This window comes from Pteropus vampyrus, unplaced genomic scaffold (genome assembly GCF_000151845.1).
Source record: "Pteropus vampyrus isolate Shadow unplaced genomic scaffold, Pvam_2.0 Scaffold570, whole genome shotgun sequence".
NCBI lineage: Eukaryota > Metazoa > Chordata > Mammalia > Chiroptera > Pteropodidae > Pteropus > Pteropus vampyrus.
This window is the reverse complement of record NW_011889351.1, coordinates 788,172-805,555: the sequence shown is the minus strand read 5'-3', so window position 1 is coordinate 805,555 and position 17,384 is coordinate 788,172. Positions and strand designations below refer to the sequence as shown.

The window sequence follows — 17,384 nt, the reverse complement described above, 5'->3', positions numbered from 1 at the left end:
AGTCCTTGGCACTGGAGAGTCAGTCTATGATGGGCAAATGTGCCCCTTGCCCTCATGTAGCTTACAGCTTAGTAAGGAAGATAGACTTAAAAAAAAAAAAAACCTACACGGATAGATGACAAATTACATCTATGCAATCAAGTGCAACAAAGGAGTGGTCCTAGGGCTCAGTAAGGAAGCAGTACCCAGGTAGGAAGAATTCTCCAATCTGAAGAATGCGTAGTTTACTAAGCAAAAAGAGAGGGAAACAGCCTTTCAAGAAAAGGGAATAGTTTATGCAATGGCCATATATGTGCAAACTTGACACAGGGTTAGTAGGACTGTAGGGGGGAGAGAACGTGGGGGAGCTTGGTGGAAGATGAGGCTGGAGAAAGGCAAGATTGAATTACACAGAACATCAGAGGCCTCCTTAAGGACTTTTGTGTTTAGCTTAAAAAATGGGAAACCATGAAGCATTATAATCACTGACTATGGACAAATGTCCACTTTAAAAAGATCTCTCTGGCTGCAGGACTCATAGCAGACCCTCCATCCTCTTTCCATGAATGTACTCTCAGGTACCAAAGTTGCTAAGTTCTGCTGGCTGCTCCTTCCTTCTTAACCCTTGCATCCCTAAATATCTCTCATGGGATGATTGTGATGGGTTTCCTAACTGGTCTCCTTGCCTGCTGTCCCACCTCCTACACAACAAGCTTGATCCTGTTTGATATTCACAACATGTCTACAAGTAAGCAAAGCTGTAATCCTTTCCCTTGTTTTGCAGATGAGAAAACTGTGGTGCTATGGAGCTGGTTCACACAAGCTTGTGAAAGCCAATTATTAAAATTTCAGGAATCTTGCAAGCTGGTTGTTAAACATAGTCACCATTAAAAATTAAATTATACAAACTTATAATTAAATAAGTGATATTAAAAACAAAGATAATAAATCCTCAAAACTCACTACATATTAATAATTTTACATATTATTTACCTATGCTCTTGGGGTTATTTATGTTATCAAATATGCATGATGAAACCACTACATAATGGTATGCTACTGCTCATCTCTAATTCTGTGTTCAGTAAAATCAGGTTGGTAGATTGAAATTAGCCATGGTGGGAGTGTTTACACCATGGAAATTGGCAAACCCTACAAATCAGGACCTTGATTTATTATTTTGTTGATTATCTAGATTTAAGAAAGTGATGAAGAAAATGTTATTTATATTTAACTTTAATGTGTGATGTCTCTAGTCATTACATTGAGAATAGCACAAAAATTGAGGACATATTCTTTCAGTATTTAAAAACTGTCTTCCGATTCAGCAAAGAAGTCGCTCCCATAATTGTTTTTTTTTTTTTTTTTAACTTTCCTCTTATATTAACATAGAGGAAAATATTAACCAACAGTCAGGTCACAATTACACATTTCTTGGTCAACTGAAACCACAGGCTGGCTACCCATTCAAGAGTTTGGCAAAAATTAATGAAAGCATTCTGTGAGCGTCGACTGGTTATACAGAATTTCCGATTGAATACTATTTTTTGTAAATTGTGCTACACATTCTTTACATCAGTAAAATTTGGTAAATTTATGTATCTATGTATGTGCATATATTCCCCTTTTCCCCCCAGAGCGTCAACTGTTCAACATTTATCAGCATTCCACTGGGTCCAGAACACATTATTCAGGTGTCATTATATGAATATTCACTAAATGCCAGGGGAAATACAGTTTGTCAATAAAGAAATGACATGGCCACGATCACACATAGCAAACGGGACGGGCGGGACCAGAACCCGAGTTACTCCCAAGGCCACCGGCTCTCTCCAAGGACCCAATCAGGTTCCCCAGGGCCGCTCCACCTTACCAAGAAGGGTGGTTTCGGCCGGAACGCCCGGGAAGTGAAAGGCAAGGGTTGGGACAGGGAACCAACAGCCAGGCGAGAAGCAGCTTACGGCCAATAGCGGCTCAGGCTGTGCTTAACATCACGCTCGGTAGAGGCCGGTGCGAGCACGCCCCGGGGAAAGAGGCGTGACCACTGTCTCCCGGAAGTGACGCCATCCGGGGGCGGTCCTCGGCGGCGGCGCGCGGCCTGGGCTCGCGCTGTGCTCCACGCAACCCCCGCCCCCTCTATGAGGCAGAGGCCGCGGCGGCCGTTAGCGCTGTCGCTCCGGGGCCCGCGGCGGGCGGGGCTCCGGCGGGGCCCGGCCTAGTCCCCACCCCAGCCCGGCTCCCAGCCGCCCGCCCTCCCTCTCCCCGATGCAGGGGGCCGAGCTCCGGGATGGCGAGGCAGCGGCGGCGGCCGCTTCGTACCGAGTCTTGAGCCGCCTGCTCGGCTATGGAGAGGCGGCCCCTGAGCCAGGCCCTCCGCCGCCGCCCCCGGGCCATGGCCCCCCGCCGCCACCCTTCCTTGCGCGGCCAGGTCCGCGGGGTTCCCGGCCACCGCAGCTGATGGTGTTCCGCAACGTGGGTCGGCCGCCGGAGGAGGAGGACGCCGAGGCGGCGCCGGAGCCGGGACCCTCGGAACTGCTGTGTCCCCGGCACCGCTGTGCCCTGGACCCCAAGGCCCTGCCCCCGGGGTTGGCACTCGAGCGGACCTGGGGCCCGGCGGCCGGACTAGAGGCGCAGTTGGCGGCTCTGGGGCTCGGGCAGCCTGCAGGGCCGGGAGTCAAGACGGTGGGTGGGAGTTGCTGCCCATGCCCGTGCCCCCCACAGCCGCCCCCTCCGCAGCCCCAACCGCCTGCTGCCGCCCCGCAGGCCGGGGAGGATCCTACGGAAACGAGCGACGCGCTGCTAGTCTTGGAGGGCTTGGAGTCGGAGGCCGAGAGCCTGGAGACTAACAGCTGCTCAGAAGAAGAGCTCAGCAGCCCGGGCCGCGGAGGAGGAGGGAGCGGCCGGCTTCTGCTGCAACCCCCAGGCCCTGAATTACCCCCGGTGCCCTTCCCGCTGCAGGACTTGGTCCCTCCAGGGCGCTTAAGTAGAGGGGAGCAACAGCAGCTGCCTCCCCCGCCGCCGCCGCCGCCTCCTGGGCTCCTCCGGCCACTCGCGGGCCCTTCTCGAAAGGGCTCCCTCAAAATCCGCCTCAGCCGTCTCTTTCGCACGAAGAGTTGCAACGGTGGCTCCGGTGGTGGGGATGGGGTCGGCAAGAGACCTGGGGAGCTCGCTGCTTCAGCAGCGAGCCTGACGGACGTGGGAGGTTCTGCCGGCCGGGAGCTGGACGTGGTGAGGTGAGACCGGCTGGGGAGCTGGCTGACAAACTTCATATTCTTGTTTTGTTTCCCTTTTATTTTGCTAACAGGATCCTGACAATTCTTATGATATGGGCTTCATAAAGAGGCAGAGACTTGAGGATAAAGGTAGTGACTTCGCTCGTTAGGACACAGCTCGTTAGGTCACGCTAAGAGTTCACGCCCCTGACACTTCTCAGCTGGTTAGCTTCTCTCTAATTTGGAGATGATTTGAAACTATCCCCCCACCCCCATCTTGGCCCAGCTTTTAAAGTTTTTCCAAGGTGTCTGTCTTCCATTACCCCTGGCAGGGAGGTTGTGGGAAATGTTTCACCTTTGGGACAAAAAGTTGGTGATGCATTTTGATCACTTTGCTTATTACTTGTTCTGCGTATCAGCACCCTACTTCCTTCACACTCATGCATACAAATAGTGTGATGAACTTTTACATTTGTAGGCCCTCAGTCAATTGGACATCTCCATTCAGAGTTTTCATGTTTTACTGGTTGGTCTCTTAGATGCACTTGATATCTCAAGCCTGTGTGCTGACCACTGTCAGTGAGAATAGAAAATAGCTTTGCTCACAAGCCTATGTGAGAATTCTTAAGTATATGGTATACACATTGATGCATGAGTTCTAGGCCAATTGATGAAACTTCCAAACTTAGACATTGAGTTTTTCCTGCATTTCTGAAGAGTGGACTGCTCCCTGACATCCAGTGTTGAATCTGTATGTTGGTTTAGAAAGCTGTCAACTTTTGTGTCAATGAAATGAGATTTCTCTTGTACCTGCCATTGTGGTTTGTGCTGCCGAATGGATTCTTAGAAAGATTGGAATTGGTTTTGGTGCAGCTCATGTGATGAATTCTTGAGACACACTGCCGCCACAACCCAAGGCTGAAAAACAACAGATAGATAAGTAAATCGAAACTTGGTGCACTGGAATCATATGGGAAGCTTTGGGAAAAGACTATGTCTGAAAGCCCCCAAATATGAATTTTTAAAAAGCTCCTCAGTTGATCCTGAAGTATGACCTGGACTGTGAACCACTCATCCATGGACTTCTCTTTTCGAGGGAACTTACATAGTCCAAGAGGCTAGTGTGGGGTCAGATTGACTGCTGCCCTTTCTGAACAGCCGTGCCAGGCGCTTATCTTGGGGATCACACCATACCCAACTCCCTAAAGAAATCAGTAGATTGATGCATGTCGCCCCTTTAGGTTGACTTATGTTTCTACATTGGTCTCCCAATGAATTCATGCTCAGGTCTTGGAAAGTGTGTGGCTGCTGAAATAGCTTTTTTGTAGTCGGCTCTACATTTGATGCTCCACTTAACCAGTATAGATGAAATTTTCATCAGATCCGGGGACAGCAGGATTGAAACTGTGGGTAATGGCATTGGATAGATTGCTAATTTTCTTGTGGTTTGTCTTGCCTTTGTTCCCTATTGACCAGGACTTGGTCTAAGATTCCAGAGCTGCCAAATATGAGGTGTGGCGTGAAATTAGCTGCTCGGTCTAATAGATTAGGAATAGGAAAAGACATATAACATTATACGGTTTTTTGCCTTTGGAAGCAGAATTTAATGGTCATTGGCTGCTCTGTCACCAACCCTCACACTAAGCACAATACAGATTTCTCTTGCAGAGCAAATTGGGCCGTAGCTCAGCAAAGCTTAGTTCAGGGCACTGGAGAATTACATTTTTTGGTCCAAGGGCTTTTTCTGATGAATTGGAGAAGTGCTAGGTATTTGTGTACGAACGTTTGGTTGACTGCTGTTAGGAGGCAGCATGTTGGATAGATAATGTGAACATCTAGATTTCATTTAGAACTCAAGCATCAGCTGTGGGATGCAGGCCAATTTTGTCTTCTTCATGCTTCCCCCGTTTTATTCATCAGTAAAATGAGAGTGAAGACAAGAGGAGTGAAGATAGGAGAAATTTAGACGGAATATTTTGTGCTTTTGGAGGAGAAGATCAAACTGGTGATTTTTTTTTTTTTTATGCTTAGAATTTGGTGCTGTTAGATTTGCTTGTTAGCTTTTACACAGCTTACTATGTGCCAGTCTTGTTGGCAGCCTTGCAGCTGTGAGAAACTTGGTAAGTCTGGCCAGGGTAGTTGTGATTTCTATGGCTCTGTACCTCTTAAGTAAGTCCGCCCTGGTGGGAGGAAGGATGAGTTTGGACTTTTAGCTTGTTCTCTTGTTTTAATTGGTAGGATCTGGAAGCTGTGAGAAATCTCAGTCTTTGCCAGAAGGTATATGCCTTCCTCCTTATTGTTGGTTGGAGTTAATTATGAGTCTTTTCAATCTTTGCTGTATAATTTGGGGCTTTTACAGTAACCTGTGGGCATGATTCTCTTTGCTTTTCTTAACACCTACCTTTCCCACAGCTATCACTGTAAAGTATTTCCTACAATCATTTTATAAGACAATAGTTTCCAAATTTTAACACTAAGCAAAACTTTAGTTCTTTTCAGATGCTTTAGAGTCTGCTAAGTGGATCTGCCTGGATATTCTGAGCCTTAAGTCTACTATGAGGTAGCTTTGAGAACTCTTTTTAAGCAAAGGAAGAAATAAGCCCAACCAGACTTACCAGGTTTCTGTTATGGAGAACTGGGCTAGGCCTTTAACACATATGTTGGAATTCACAGAGCTGGGCTTGATGCCTGCGGGCTTCAGTGTAATATAGAATTGCTATTTCAGGAAAACCAGTGAATTTCCCTTGTCTGTTTCACATATGGTGAGCTGATTGTCTTCCTTTGAATTTGGTGAGAAATGGTATTTGATCTGACCTTTTTTGAATCATCACGTAATATGCACTTGTATGGAAATGGGTACCTTGTTCATTTTTCAAGATTTATTTTTCTGAGTTCAGTTGAGGCTATCACTGGCAGTGTTCATAGTTGTGAGGTGGAGAACTGTTCTATAGTGGTTTCCTATATATTTGGGGAAAAGAAGATACAATTCTGGAAAGAGAGGCAGGCAGGCTGCCTTGGCATCAGTTTGTGGCCCTGCTGTTGTGGACAGACGTGGTAGACATGAGAAACACTTTTCTCTGTTTCCTCAGGTCTTCAGGTCTAAGGGGTTTTTTTTGAGAAATAACGTGACATGCTGACAGCAAAATGATTTTATGGTGTGGTGAGGAAGCTCTGACTTCATGTTTGAGTTTTGAGTTTTGTTCTATTGATCTTTTTAACTATTTTTCATTAAGTGCCTGTGGTTGGCAGCTCTCTTTTGGAATGAGCAGCCTGGCTTTAGAAATCTGTCCATTTGAGTCTTGTGTCTTTCGTTCCTTAATATTTTCCCTGTTAACATCATTCCTAAAGTTTTAGTCCTTGAACTATGCTTCTTGGCTTTGCCCTGGAAGTTCCCTCCATAGATTCTTTAGTTGGTTTATGATGGAGTTTTGGATCTGACCTTGCCGCACAGATGTCTGTGTATTGGAACTAAAAATGAACACATGGTTTTTGTGCCTGTAGCACATGAACAGACATTGGCTTATGACGTGTTGGAAATGGCACAGGCTGGCTGACTTGGCAACGTGTACTTTAGCAGGGGCAGAGGTAAATCGTGGCTACAAAACCTGCTTTTTGGACATCCTAGTTTTTGTAACTTACTTTAGAAAAGGGTGTGTAAGTCTTAGAACATCAGAAGAGGGGATTTATGGACAAAAGAGGGAGGGCGTTACTATTTCATTGTTTATGTTTTAGGTTTCCAGGAATTTGAAAAGTGGCCAGTGGTTATATCAATGTGTTGTAGGCCTGTCTAGTCCAATTCTTTTAACTCCTTTTATCCCATAGATCTGTTGTCATACAATTATGACAAGTAGTTTGCAGAGTGGAAATGGACAGAGGCATTCTGTCTCTTTGTAACCTTCAACACAAGAAGTGCATAACTGACATATAAAATGTATTCACTGTAATAATAATAAAATGCTTAGCCTCAAGACCTTTGCCTAAGGTTTTGAGCCACCCATGTCCTGTTCTGCCACCTGAAGCATAGCCCATCAAATCCTACCCTACCACACCCCTTAAGTCTTTCTACTGCTAGATATAGTGGCCCACTGGCAAAGTTGCAGTGTCTTAATTTTGTACCCTAATGCTTATCAAAGGGATCTGGGGAGGAATAAAGCAACATGGGAATGTGGTATAGAATGGTTAGTAAAAATGTTATCTGGAGCCACATTCATATTGCTCTCCCAGAAAACAGCATATCCAGCTTAGAATGGGCTTTTATCATTTAAAATGTTTCAGGTATACAAAAGGAAGGTACAAAGTGTATGTGCTGTGATAATAATAAAATGCATACCTAGACACTCTCACTAAGCAAGTAGAATGTTATCAGTTACCTTTGAAGACCCCGTGCTTGCTTCTTGATTACATCTTCCCCCTCCCCCACATAACCACCGTCCTCGATTTTATGTTAATCATTCCCTTGCGTTGTTTTTTAATCGTCAACTAGATTGGTCTTTTCATGAATGACTGCCATTAGAATGCTCTCAGGATCCTTGAGTAGGAAACTGCTTTGGATTTTCAGTTAGACAGCATCTCCCCAGGAGAGAAGGAAGCACTCATATTTATTATTAGCCTTTCAGCTTCTTAGACCTATCTCTCCAAGCTTCCAGCTCTGAGGCCCCCTTATTTGCCAGAAAACCATCCCACAACCATCCCAGGGCTCTCAAATGGCTCTGCCTGCGTTTAGATTCATATGTATTTCTTTTTCTGGATCCTAGAAACTATAATTTTCTTCAAAATGCTGGGGGCAGGGGAGATGAGCTGGAGTGAGAAGGCCTCCGCAAGCTGTGTGCATGTGGGTACTGCCGTTCTTCAGTGCTTGGCACTGAAGAGATTCGTCCCCAGCATGGGCAGATGGCAGAGTAATGCAGCTTCCTTTGAAAGGAGGCAAACGGCCAAATGGCTGAGGTGTGAACCCTTTGAAAGGCCAGTGCTTTAGGTTTTTACTTGCTGAGTTTAATATTGTACCCACAGTTATCAAATAAAAATCAGCTTGGAGGCTCTTCAGTCTTAAAGTTCATGTCCAGTGGAATTAACTTTCCAGCCCTCTGGAGTGTTGGAACTAAGTTGCAGACTGTCATGAACAACTTTCATAAACAGGGACTATGTGTGCTTGTGTCTTGATGAAGCCCCCTCTCCTGTGGGTGGGACATTCACAGTGAGCACCATCTTTTGATTTCTCAAGTCTCGGCATGGAGGAGATTACAGAGCGAGTGTGAGATAGGTCAGGAGAGGAAATCCAGCATCTTGGCTATTTCTGAGTAAGGTCTTCACGGTATGGTTTTGAAATTTTGTTTAAAGTGAGTTCTGAGAAGCTCAGATATCTAGTGAAAACATAAATGCATAAAGATCTTGCAGAGTCTAATTTAAATAGAATTTCATTTCAAATTATCTTTGCTTTCACCCCCGTCTATGGGTGCAGTTGAAGTTTCATTTAGTCCTTTGGATGAGAGTAGTTTTGGAAGGTGAGCTAGCTATGAGGCCTGGAGTCAGGCACTCAATTCAAGGGTGGGAGTTTTTAAAAAGTCTGGTTTGTTGAGGTATAATTTATATACTAAAAATTCACCTTTTTTAGGTGTCCAGTTCTATTAATTTTGACAAATGTATATAGTCATCGTAACCTCTACCACAGTCAAGATATAGCATATTATCTTCACCTCCACAAGTCTCTCCGTTATAGTCAATTCAGTCATCCTGAGGTGAGTGTTTTGAACTTACCACATTTCTAGCCAGGAAGTCTTTGTCAGAGTCTGGATTTCTTTTATTTCTCTGTGAAAAGCCAGTTGAAATTGGTACACAGCAAAATGATCTTTTGTGTATCTTTTCACAGGAGATCTGGGTTTTCTAGCTAGTTCCCTGGAACGTATCAGGGAGAACTATGTGACTGGCAGTTCAGAGAGGGGAAGGGAGGCCATCTTTGGGTGGCAGGCAGAGCCCCTAACCTGAGGAGGCTCCCCTGTTAGCTGATGGCTTTGATCTATGGCTTGGGGTCATTCGTGCAGAAATCAGAGGTCTTAGTGGTTAAAGATTATGAGTGCATCCTGTAGTGCTGATCTCAAGTCCAGATATATTCCCTGGTTCCCTGTAGGACCTCCTGCTCCTCGGGGCAGGCCCAGAGGGAAGGCTTTTGCTCTGAGATGGCACCTGTTCAGGTCAAGAGCCTTTTTCTTGGCTTCCATGTGAAAATCAGCTCTGCATCCAGACTTTCTTCCTATAGAAATAGACTTGCTAATTACCACTCAAGGTGTTTTACTCTTTTAATGTGCTGGGTATGGAAAGATCCAAAGGGATTTTTTCATGTCTTTGTAGGCTGGTGAATTCTGTAGCCAGATCTATTTAAGGAATTGCCTTAATTATTTCATTTTCCTCCTTTAAATTTTAGGCTTTATTACAAAAGTGTTGCTGACAATGACTAGGGTTTGCTTTGTTTTTCCTTGCATCTAGAATTGAGTACTGTGGTGAATTAAATGCATATGTGTTAACCCCCCCCTCCCCCCGCCACACACACACATACCACCTATTCTTTCTGTTTGCTTTTCTCACCCCCTAGGAAACCCAGGTTGACAAGAACTCAAAGTGCCTTTTCTCCAGTCTCCTTCAGCCCCCTGTTCACAGGTAAGGGTGATCTCTTTCTTTTATTTTTTCTGACATCTGAAAGCACGAGTGTTCTGAGACCTGTCAGGAAACACAGATGCATCGTCGAGGGAGCTTCAGGCATGTCTGCAGTTATTTTCTTCATTCCATGCCCACTGGGTTGGGGTGAGGCTATTTTTATGGCGCGGAATGTGTTCTTGACTTAGTTTGAGTAGTGACTGCTTGCTGATAATTAGATGGCCCTGGCAGTTAAGCAGTACTTAGTTCAGGGTCATCACATATAAATTAAAAAGGGGAATTACAAATTTATAGTCTCACAGTGCAGAAAGGACTGTCTAGAAGTCATACAGTTCCTGTTCCTGCTTCCCAGAGAGTTCATGAATTATCTAATAAACATGACCCATGATTATCTGGTCTCTTTTTAAAGACTTTGGGCAAAGGGGATTACGTGAACTCTTGTCTTACCCATTTTAGGGGCTAGCAGTTCTTGCACCTGTTAGTTCTATCTAATTTGAGTCTCTTCTCTTGGAGCAGGGAACACATTTGCTAAAGTAGGAAAGTAGTTGAATGTCCTTTGGGCAACTGCTGTCTCTTTAATGGGGAACCTTTTCAGGGAGGGAGATCGTTATGTCAGTCAGATGTGAAGCTCCTTGAATAAGTTGTAGAAGAGAAGATCTTGAGTACACTGCCTCAGGTCTCAAACTGAGTGCTCATTGGTTGTGGCTGAGAAAATTTCAGTTTCAAACTCTTGGATATTATGTCCCTCAAAAAAGTAATTGGAAGAATTTTGATTTGGAAATGGACAGTTCCAGAAGATGTTAAGCAGGCTAGTTAGTAGGACCTCCTCCCACACCCCATTACTGCATAGCCGGCCATGAGCTGTCAGAACAAGTGAGTTGGTGCCTGTAATAGGCACAGGTAGAGAAGGAGGTCTCTGTTCTTACCCTAGCCCAGAATTAAAGAATCTTATTCCGTAGCAGTGTGTCTTTCTAGTAATTGTTTCCTTTCTGAAGTAAGGAATACCCACTCACATTTGTAGTTTCAGGTTTAGGGTTCTAGTTTCGGACAGCCTTAGTTCTTTTGAATTACATCTTTTTATTGAAGTGCTACACCTATCATCTAGACCAGGGGGCCCCAACCCCCTGGGCCAAGCCTGTGGCCTGTTAGGAATCAGGCCACACAGCAGGAGGTGAGCTATGGACTAGCAAGCAAAGCTTCCTCTATATTTACAGCTGCTCCCCAGCATTAGCATCACCACCTCAGCTCCACCTCAGATCATCAGGCATTAGATTCTCATAGGAGCAGCTGGTCCCTGGTGCCAAAAATTTTGGGGACTGCTGATCTAGACCCTTTTTACCCTTCAGGAAACGCTTGTCAGGGCTCATTGCATTGCTTTGGGCAGCTAGGCTCTGAGTTACTAAGCTGCGTGATGAGTTCAGTACCAGCTTCCTAGAACTTCCACTGATGACTTTTGGAAGAGGTTTTTTTTCTGCTTATTTTAATTAGTATTAAAGTACTTTGTAAAAAACTGTGTATTACATTCTGAAAGCCCAGGTCCTGACCTTTTAGAGACCTTACTTTCTTAACTGGGAAATAATAAAATTCTAGCTGAGGGGCTAATTCAGCCTCTTGAATAAGAAAAATGTGTTGGAAATAATGCCCTAAGGGCTAAATTAGAGAAATCCTGGAGTTCTGATCTGTGGATCAGACCTAACCAAAACAGTCTATTCTTAGTTGTCAACCTTAGTTAAGTACCCTTTATCCTCTGGTGACTCAGTGGAGAGAGGGTAGATGGGGTTGGGTGGCAATAAGGAGTGCATATGGCAGAGAACAGAACTGCATGACATGCTGAGAAGTAAAGAGTACCACCTGCCACCCCCCACCAAGTTCCTACTTAGAAGCTTCCTTTAAGCTTACACCTGACTCTTGGCTGACTGTGGAAGTAGTTAATTATTAGGGTTTTAAATGCACTTTTCAGCCTATGTGGCCCCAGCTATTAGGAACTAGTCGATATGGTTGATTCTCATACGAGTGAATATTCTGAAAAACCTAGATGTGGAAAGCCATTTAGGAAGAAGTTGGGGCTAACATTGGGACCTTTATCTGTATTCAACTTACCATGCAGTTCTTACATTTTTCTGGCACTTCTTTTCTATGTCCATTTGGGCTTGTAACAAGCTGCTTGCTTTGCTCCCTAAGGCAGAAATTGGTACACAAGTCTGCAAAAACAAATGGTGTGGGTTCCATTTGAATAAAGACCCCTTGTTCAAGGTTATATTGTCAGTGGCAGAATGAACAGTTACTTGACTTTTTCACTGTCAATCTCGTGTTTTCATCCTAAAGAATCCTTGACAGGGCAAAGAAATGATAGTTTTTAAAATTGACTTCCCAGGCATTTGGGGATGATTCCAGCCCTGGGAGCATTAGGTTTTGAGCTTTTTGAGAGCCAGGGGCCTCTAGCTTCCCTTGCTTGCTCTTTGCTTGCCTTTGCTTCTGGCTTCAGCTTTGGGCAAGGTGCTTCTATAACATGCTTGCTCCATGAATCCCTCAGGTGAAACAGTGTCGCTTGTGGATGTGGACATCTCTCAGCGGGGCCTGACCTCTCCACACCCTCCAACTCCCCCTCCTCCTCCAAGAAGAAGCCTCAGCCTCCTAGGTATAGTCTCCTCCTCTCTCTCCCTTCTTGCCCTAATAGGAGGGGGAGCTCTAGGGATCTGTTGTTGTTTGCCAGGAGCCAAACAAGCTCCTGGGTTTCTGATGCTGACCCAGTTATTCTTGTTTTTCTCAGCACCCCATCATCTCTCTAAGCAGTTGAATGGGTCTCTTACTTGCATGCTATAACATTTACTATCCATACGTTGAGTAGATCTGTATTTATCTCACCCCGAATCTACAGCTAGTAGGCTACTTTAGGAATATTAACTTTCCTGCTTTCAAGCAAAGGAAACGAGATTAAGATGATTGTTGCCCTCTGTGCAAAAAGACAGGGTGAAGGTCAGGTCATCTTTCCCCAGAGGACAGCCTGATGATCCTTCTCCCTCTCCTCTGCCTCACCTTGCTCATATTTCTGAACCTCTTGCTTTTGTTCTCTCTTCTAGATGATATCAGTGGGACGCTGCCTACATCTGTCCTTGTGGCTCCGATGGGGTCTTCCCTGCAGTCTTTCCCCCTACCTCCGCCTCCTCCACCCCATGCCCCAGGTTAGCTTAGCTTAGAGGCCAAGACTTGCAAGAGTTGGGAGAATAAAGTGATAAACTTTTGAAGGATGGGGGAATTCTGTTTATGGAAATAACAGAACTTATGAGAAAGCTTAAATTTTATCCCCTTCGCTAGACCAGAACTACTTAGAAACAAGGCCAAGAACTGGTTTTTCTAACCTGTTTTTTTATAGAGTTGAACCTGATTTTTGTTAGAGATAAAAGACTAATTTTTTCATCTTTTTGCTGCTGAGACTTTTTTTTTAATCCTTGAGTAGACATCACTTAGGAAACTGCCTTAATTTCAGAATAGCGAGAAAGTTTAATATATTGCTGGTTTTCAAAGTTCTGTGACTTTTCTAAACTTATAGTACTGACTGCAGCCTTGTAAATAAGTACCAAGCATTAGTAGCCCATACCTGCTTTGCCAGCTTCCAGTACCCAAGGAATAAAATGAATGAAATCGGCATTTTTTTCTACTTGCTTGGCAAAATCGTTAACACTTCCTGGGCAAGTAAGCAAGTCACTATTTCCAAGGCTGCTTTACCGGCACTTCACCTCGAGGTGGGAGAAGCTGGAATCGCGCTAGGCTGGTGAAGGTCCTGAAGTAGTCACCTTAGTCAGGTTAGTGAGCAGCACCCTCCGCCCTTTCCTGGGGTTCAGTGCCCCCACCCATCCTTCACAGCTTATATAAGCCCACACAGCTTTTTGTTCCAGCCCATCCAACTCTTTCCCGCTGCTTTGGCTTCCACCCTTTCCAGCTTAGCTTCTAATGCCTTGCCCTTCTTCAGTTAGCATCTCTGTTTTGGGGGAGGGTCTGCTTATGGTTGGGAGCATTGAGGGTAAACAAGTGACCACCACTCCCTTGCCCTGCAGATGCATTTCCCCGGATTGCTCCCATCAGAGCAGTTGAGTCCCTGCACAGCCAGCCCCCCCAACACCTCCAGTGTCCCCTCTACCGGCCTGACTCAAGCAGCTTTGCAGCCAGTTTGCGAGAATTGGAGAAGGTAGGTGGTGCCTGAGCACTGGTGGCTTACCTCCTCTCCCACGCCCTAATTCCATACTACGCACCCCTTTTATTATTTTCAGAGGAAGAGTAGTTTCCTTACCTCTATATTTACTGTAATAAAACAATATGCTGCTGTTATCAGTTCTATAAAAGATGTAAAATTAAATCTTGGGGAAAAAATTGAACGTGATAGTTTGTGGAGCAATGTTTACATAGTTTAAGCTATGTAACAGCTTGTGACAGATTAACTGACCCATGTCTCTTTTTTTAGTACAGCCTTGGTAATGGAATTGTAGAATTATTCTTCTGTAACTTTGGAGGGCTAAGAGTATGATGAGCCTGATGTTCATTGCTAATGGTTGAGACACTCTTAGCAGCTTTTCTCTCAATGTGTTGAAGTGGGAAGTTCTCCTGTGTTAAGATAGATTGTGCTGAAAACTTTGACCTTTCTATATTCTGTTAACCACTTGACCACTTTTTGTCTTTGATAGTGTGGTTGGTATTGGGGACCAATGAATTGGGAAGATGCAGAGATGAAACTGAAAGGGAAGCCAGATGGTTCTTTCTTGGTACGAGACAGCTCTGATCCTCGTTATATCCTGAGCCTCAGCTTCCGATCACAGGGTATCACCCACCACACCAGAATGGAGCACTACAGAGGTAAGAGTGCTGGTGTTGGAAGGAAGCCTTTATCTACCTTTGCTATTTGACTTTTTCATAGGAAGGATTCATAGAAATAGAACTATGAATGAGAGAAAAAAATCTCATAGACTCAATTGAATGCTGGTTTCAATCACTAGAAGAAATGTTGGGGGTGGGGTAGGGAAGAGAGTAGGATTCCATTTAAATGTATTCTCAGCATCTTGTCTCCTAAATAGGAGGGCCTGAACAAGACTGTTGAAGAGAAGAACAAAGTCAGTAAAACCACGCTCTTGGTAGAAGGAAGAAATAACCTAGACAGATTTTCCTAAGCTTTGTTTATAATTTAACTCAACATCTAGAGATACTTTCTATTAACTTATATATATGAAGAAGAGAATTTAGTGTTGATCTTGTGACTGTTCTGTTATGAATTTCTTTGCCTGACAGTCACACCAGCTCTTCTGCCAGGCAGTATGGTGATGATAATTTCCTCTCTTGGTCAGCTTTGTAGTCTTTTGGGAATTAATCATCAGGTCTACGGCCTGGGAGTTGGGGACCCCTGCATTAGACTGCCTACCTTCCTCCCTGTTGGCACCTCCTCCTTTGTGGCCATGTTGTGCTTAATGTTACCTTCAGGTCTAGAAGATGACTTGTTAAACACTGCTGTCTGGATTGACTTTGCATCGAGACATTCTGTACTTGACTTGGGCCAGAAACTTGTGGTGATCATTGGTGGTAGGGCTGGGTTATACATCAAGTATCAAAATACCTGCATATGCTACAGGTTTAAAAAGTGTAGAGAACTTTGAGGGGTTTGAGGGACTTGCCCCTCTTACTCCTCCCACATATGATCACCTTAAATGAGTTGTGTTAGACGTCCATCTCAAATTTATGCTCTTCTCAGGCATACCATGTCTTTCTTGCTCTCAGGCATGTTCTACTGGATTTATTTGGTTTGTTTCTCTTGTGAGGCAGGAAGTAGCTGCTAAGTTAGCATAGCTTTGTCCATGGTTTTCTCTGCCCCCATCTTTGCCTTAAAGATTCATGAAAAGAAAGGAACTTCATTCCAAAGACCTGAGAATTAGATAACTATGGATTAGACTGCTTCTTTCCTGCTGCCCCTAAAAGCAAAAATCAAACAAAAAAGACAAATTGCAAAATGAAACATTTCAGAGTAAACTACTTTTATAAACCTATTAAAATTTTAAATGACTAGGCCACAGGAATAATGAATAAATGCTTGACCTCTAGGTTCCTGATATGGTGAGATGCCAGGAATGAGAGAACTCTTTCAAATGGTTCTCCAATTACATTTTGTTCAAAGAGACTTTTCTTCCTTGAATAAATGGAATTTTTAATAGAAGCCTTGTGGGCCTTTCAGTTGCCACTTTGCAATGGAACATTTGTCTTCGTCTTTTTAAATGATACTGTAAGAGTAGCTAGAAAGACTCAGATCTGCCATTCTCTTGAGTGGTTTAGTATCCCCTTTGTGGGTGATTCTTTTGGGTTTAGTGCTTTAGTTTTGGAGATTTGTTGTTGTTGTTGTTTTAAGTCATGGGAGTTTAGATTCCCTTTTGCCTTTGGGATTCTAAAGTTTAGAGTGGCATCTTTGTAACATGTTGGGGTGTAGAATTTTAGAAGCTAAAGAGGAAAAGACTTAGAATTTGATTTTCTGGTGCCCAGCACACACACACACGTGAGTGATACCCACAAAACTGCTCTTCTTTCCTTGACTGTCCCATGAGTACTTGAAGACTTAGATCTTGAGGGGATGTCATTTAAACTTGCTTTTACTATGGCAAAGACCTGAGAATTAGATAATGCCTTTTATTGTGGTCTTTGATTTAAGGATTAGTGTTTATACTGACAAAGTATTTTTATATCTTTTTTCTGACTTGAATTTATTATTTACTTATTTAACAAAAGCCTAGTAAGATCTAATTAATGTCGTATTAAAGGGAGCATTTTTCTTGCCATTAACTGTGGAATAAGCAGAAACAGGTGGCTTCAGGGGCTTTTGACTCTGCTTGCCCATAAACAGCCCTCCTAAAAGTGAAAGTCTTAAAAATGTTCAAATCAGCCTCACAGATATTTTTTAAGTAAGTTTTACATTTTTACCTCTCCTTAATTTTCCATGGCAGGAACTTTCAGCCTTTGGTGTCATCCCAAGTTTGAGGATCGCTGTCAATCAGTGGTGGAGTTCATTAAGAGAGCCATTATGCACTCCAAGAATGGGAAGTTTCTCTATTTCTTGAGATCCAGGGTTCCAGGTAAGGCTGCAGTTATTATAAAATTATTGAACTTACTTGGGTATGCTCTAGTATAGTATCAGATGCATTCCCCCCCTCCTCAAAAGGCCACACTTCAGAGCTTTTTATCCTGGCTTTTATAGCAGTCACTCTTTCTAGAGTCCAGTGGTTAACCCCCTACTCTTGTATATTAATCCCTCAATATATTGAGAAGGAATCTTTGCTCTCTGACCACATGAATGAGAAAACTATTCCTGCCTCTCATGTCCAGGCATCATGTAAATATTTAATATTCAGAAATAGCTCCTTGTCCCTGATCCAGGCATCTTACACTTACATGTGAAACAGAGGTGAGAGCTCTCAAGTCATTTCAACGGGAACAGGGAAGGTAAAAGCGGGTTCACTAGAAAGGCAATGATGAGTGTCAAGGAGGCTGAATTCAATGGCAGTCTGCTCTGGATCTTGT

General features: G+C 43.9%; 1 protein-coding gene across 4 annotated transcripts in view; it reads left to right on the top strand.

Moving 5' to 3' along the window:
- The first annotated feature begins 1,915 nt into the window (after window positions 1-1,915).
- SOCS7 (suppressor of cytokine signaling 7) overlaps window positions 1,916-17,384 on the top strand; it is a 29,525-nt gene continuing 14,056 nt past the window's right edge. The window contains exons 1-7 of one of the 4 annotated variants that reach the window (XM_011384328.2): window positions 1,916-3,212; window positions 9,778-9,842; window positions 12,373-12,477; window positions 12,920-13,021; window positions 13,895-14,025; window positions 14,519-14,687; window positions 16,811-16,939. In XM_011384328.2, the coding sequence (XP_011382630.1) occupies window positions 2,245-3,212; window positions 9,778-9,842; window positions 12,373-12,477; window positions 12,920-13,021; window positions 13,895-14,025; window positions 14,519-14,687; window positions 16,811-16,939 (1,669 nt within the window). In that variant the 5' untranslated portion in view covers window positions 1,916-2,244. The remainder of the gene's footprint in view (window positions 3,213-9,777; window positions 9,843-12,372; window positions 12,478-12,919; window positions 13,022-13,894; window positions 14,026-14,518; window positions 14,688-16,810; window positions 16,940-17,384) is intronic. The other 3 variants (XM_023525530.1, XM_011384325.2, XM_011384327.2) reach the window with 3 other exon arrangements.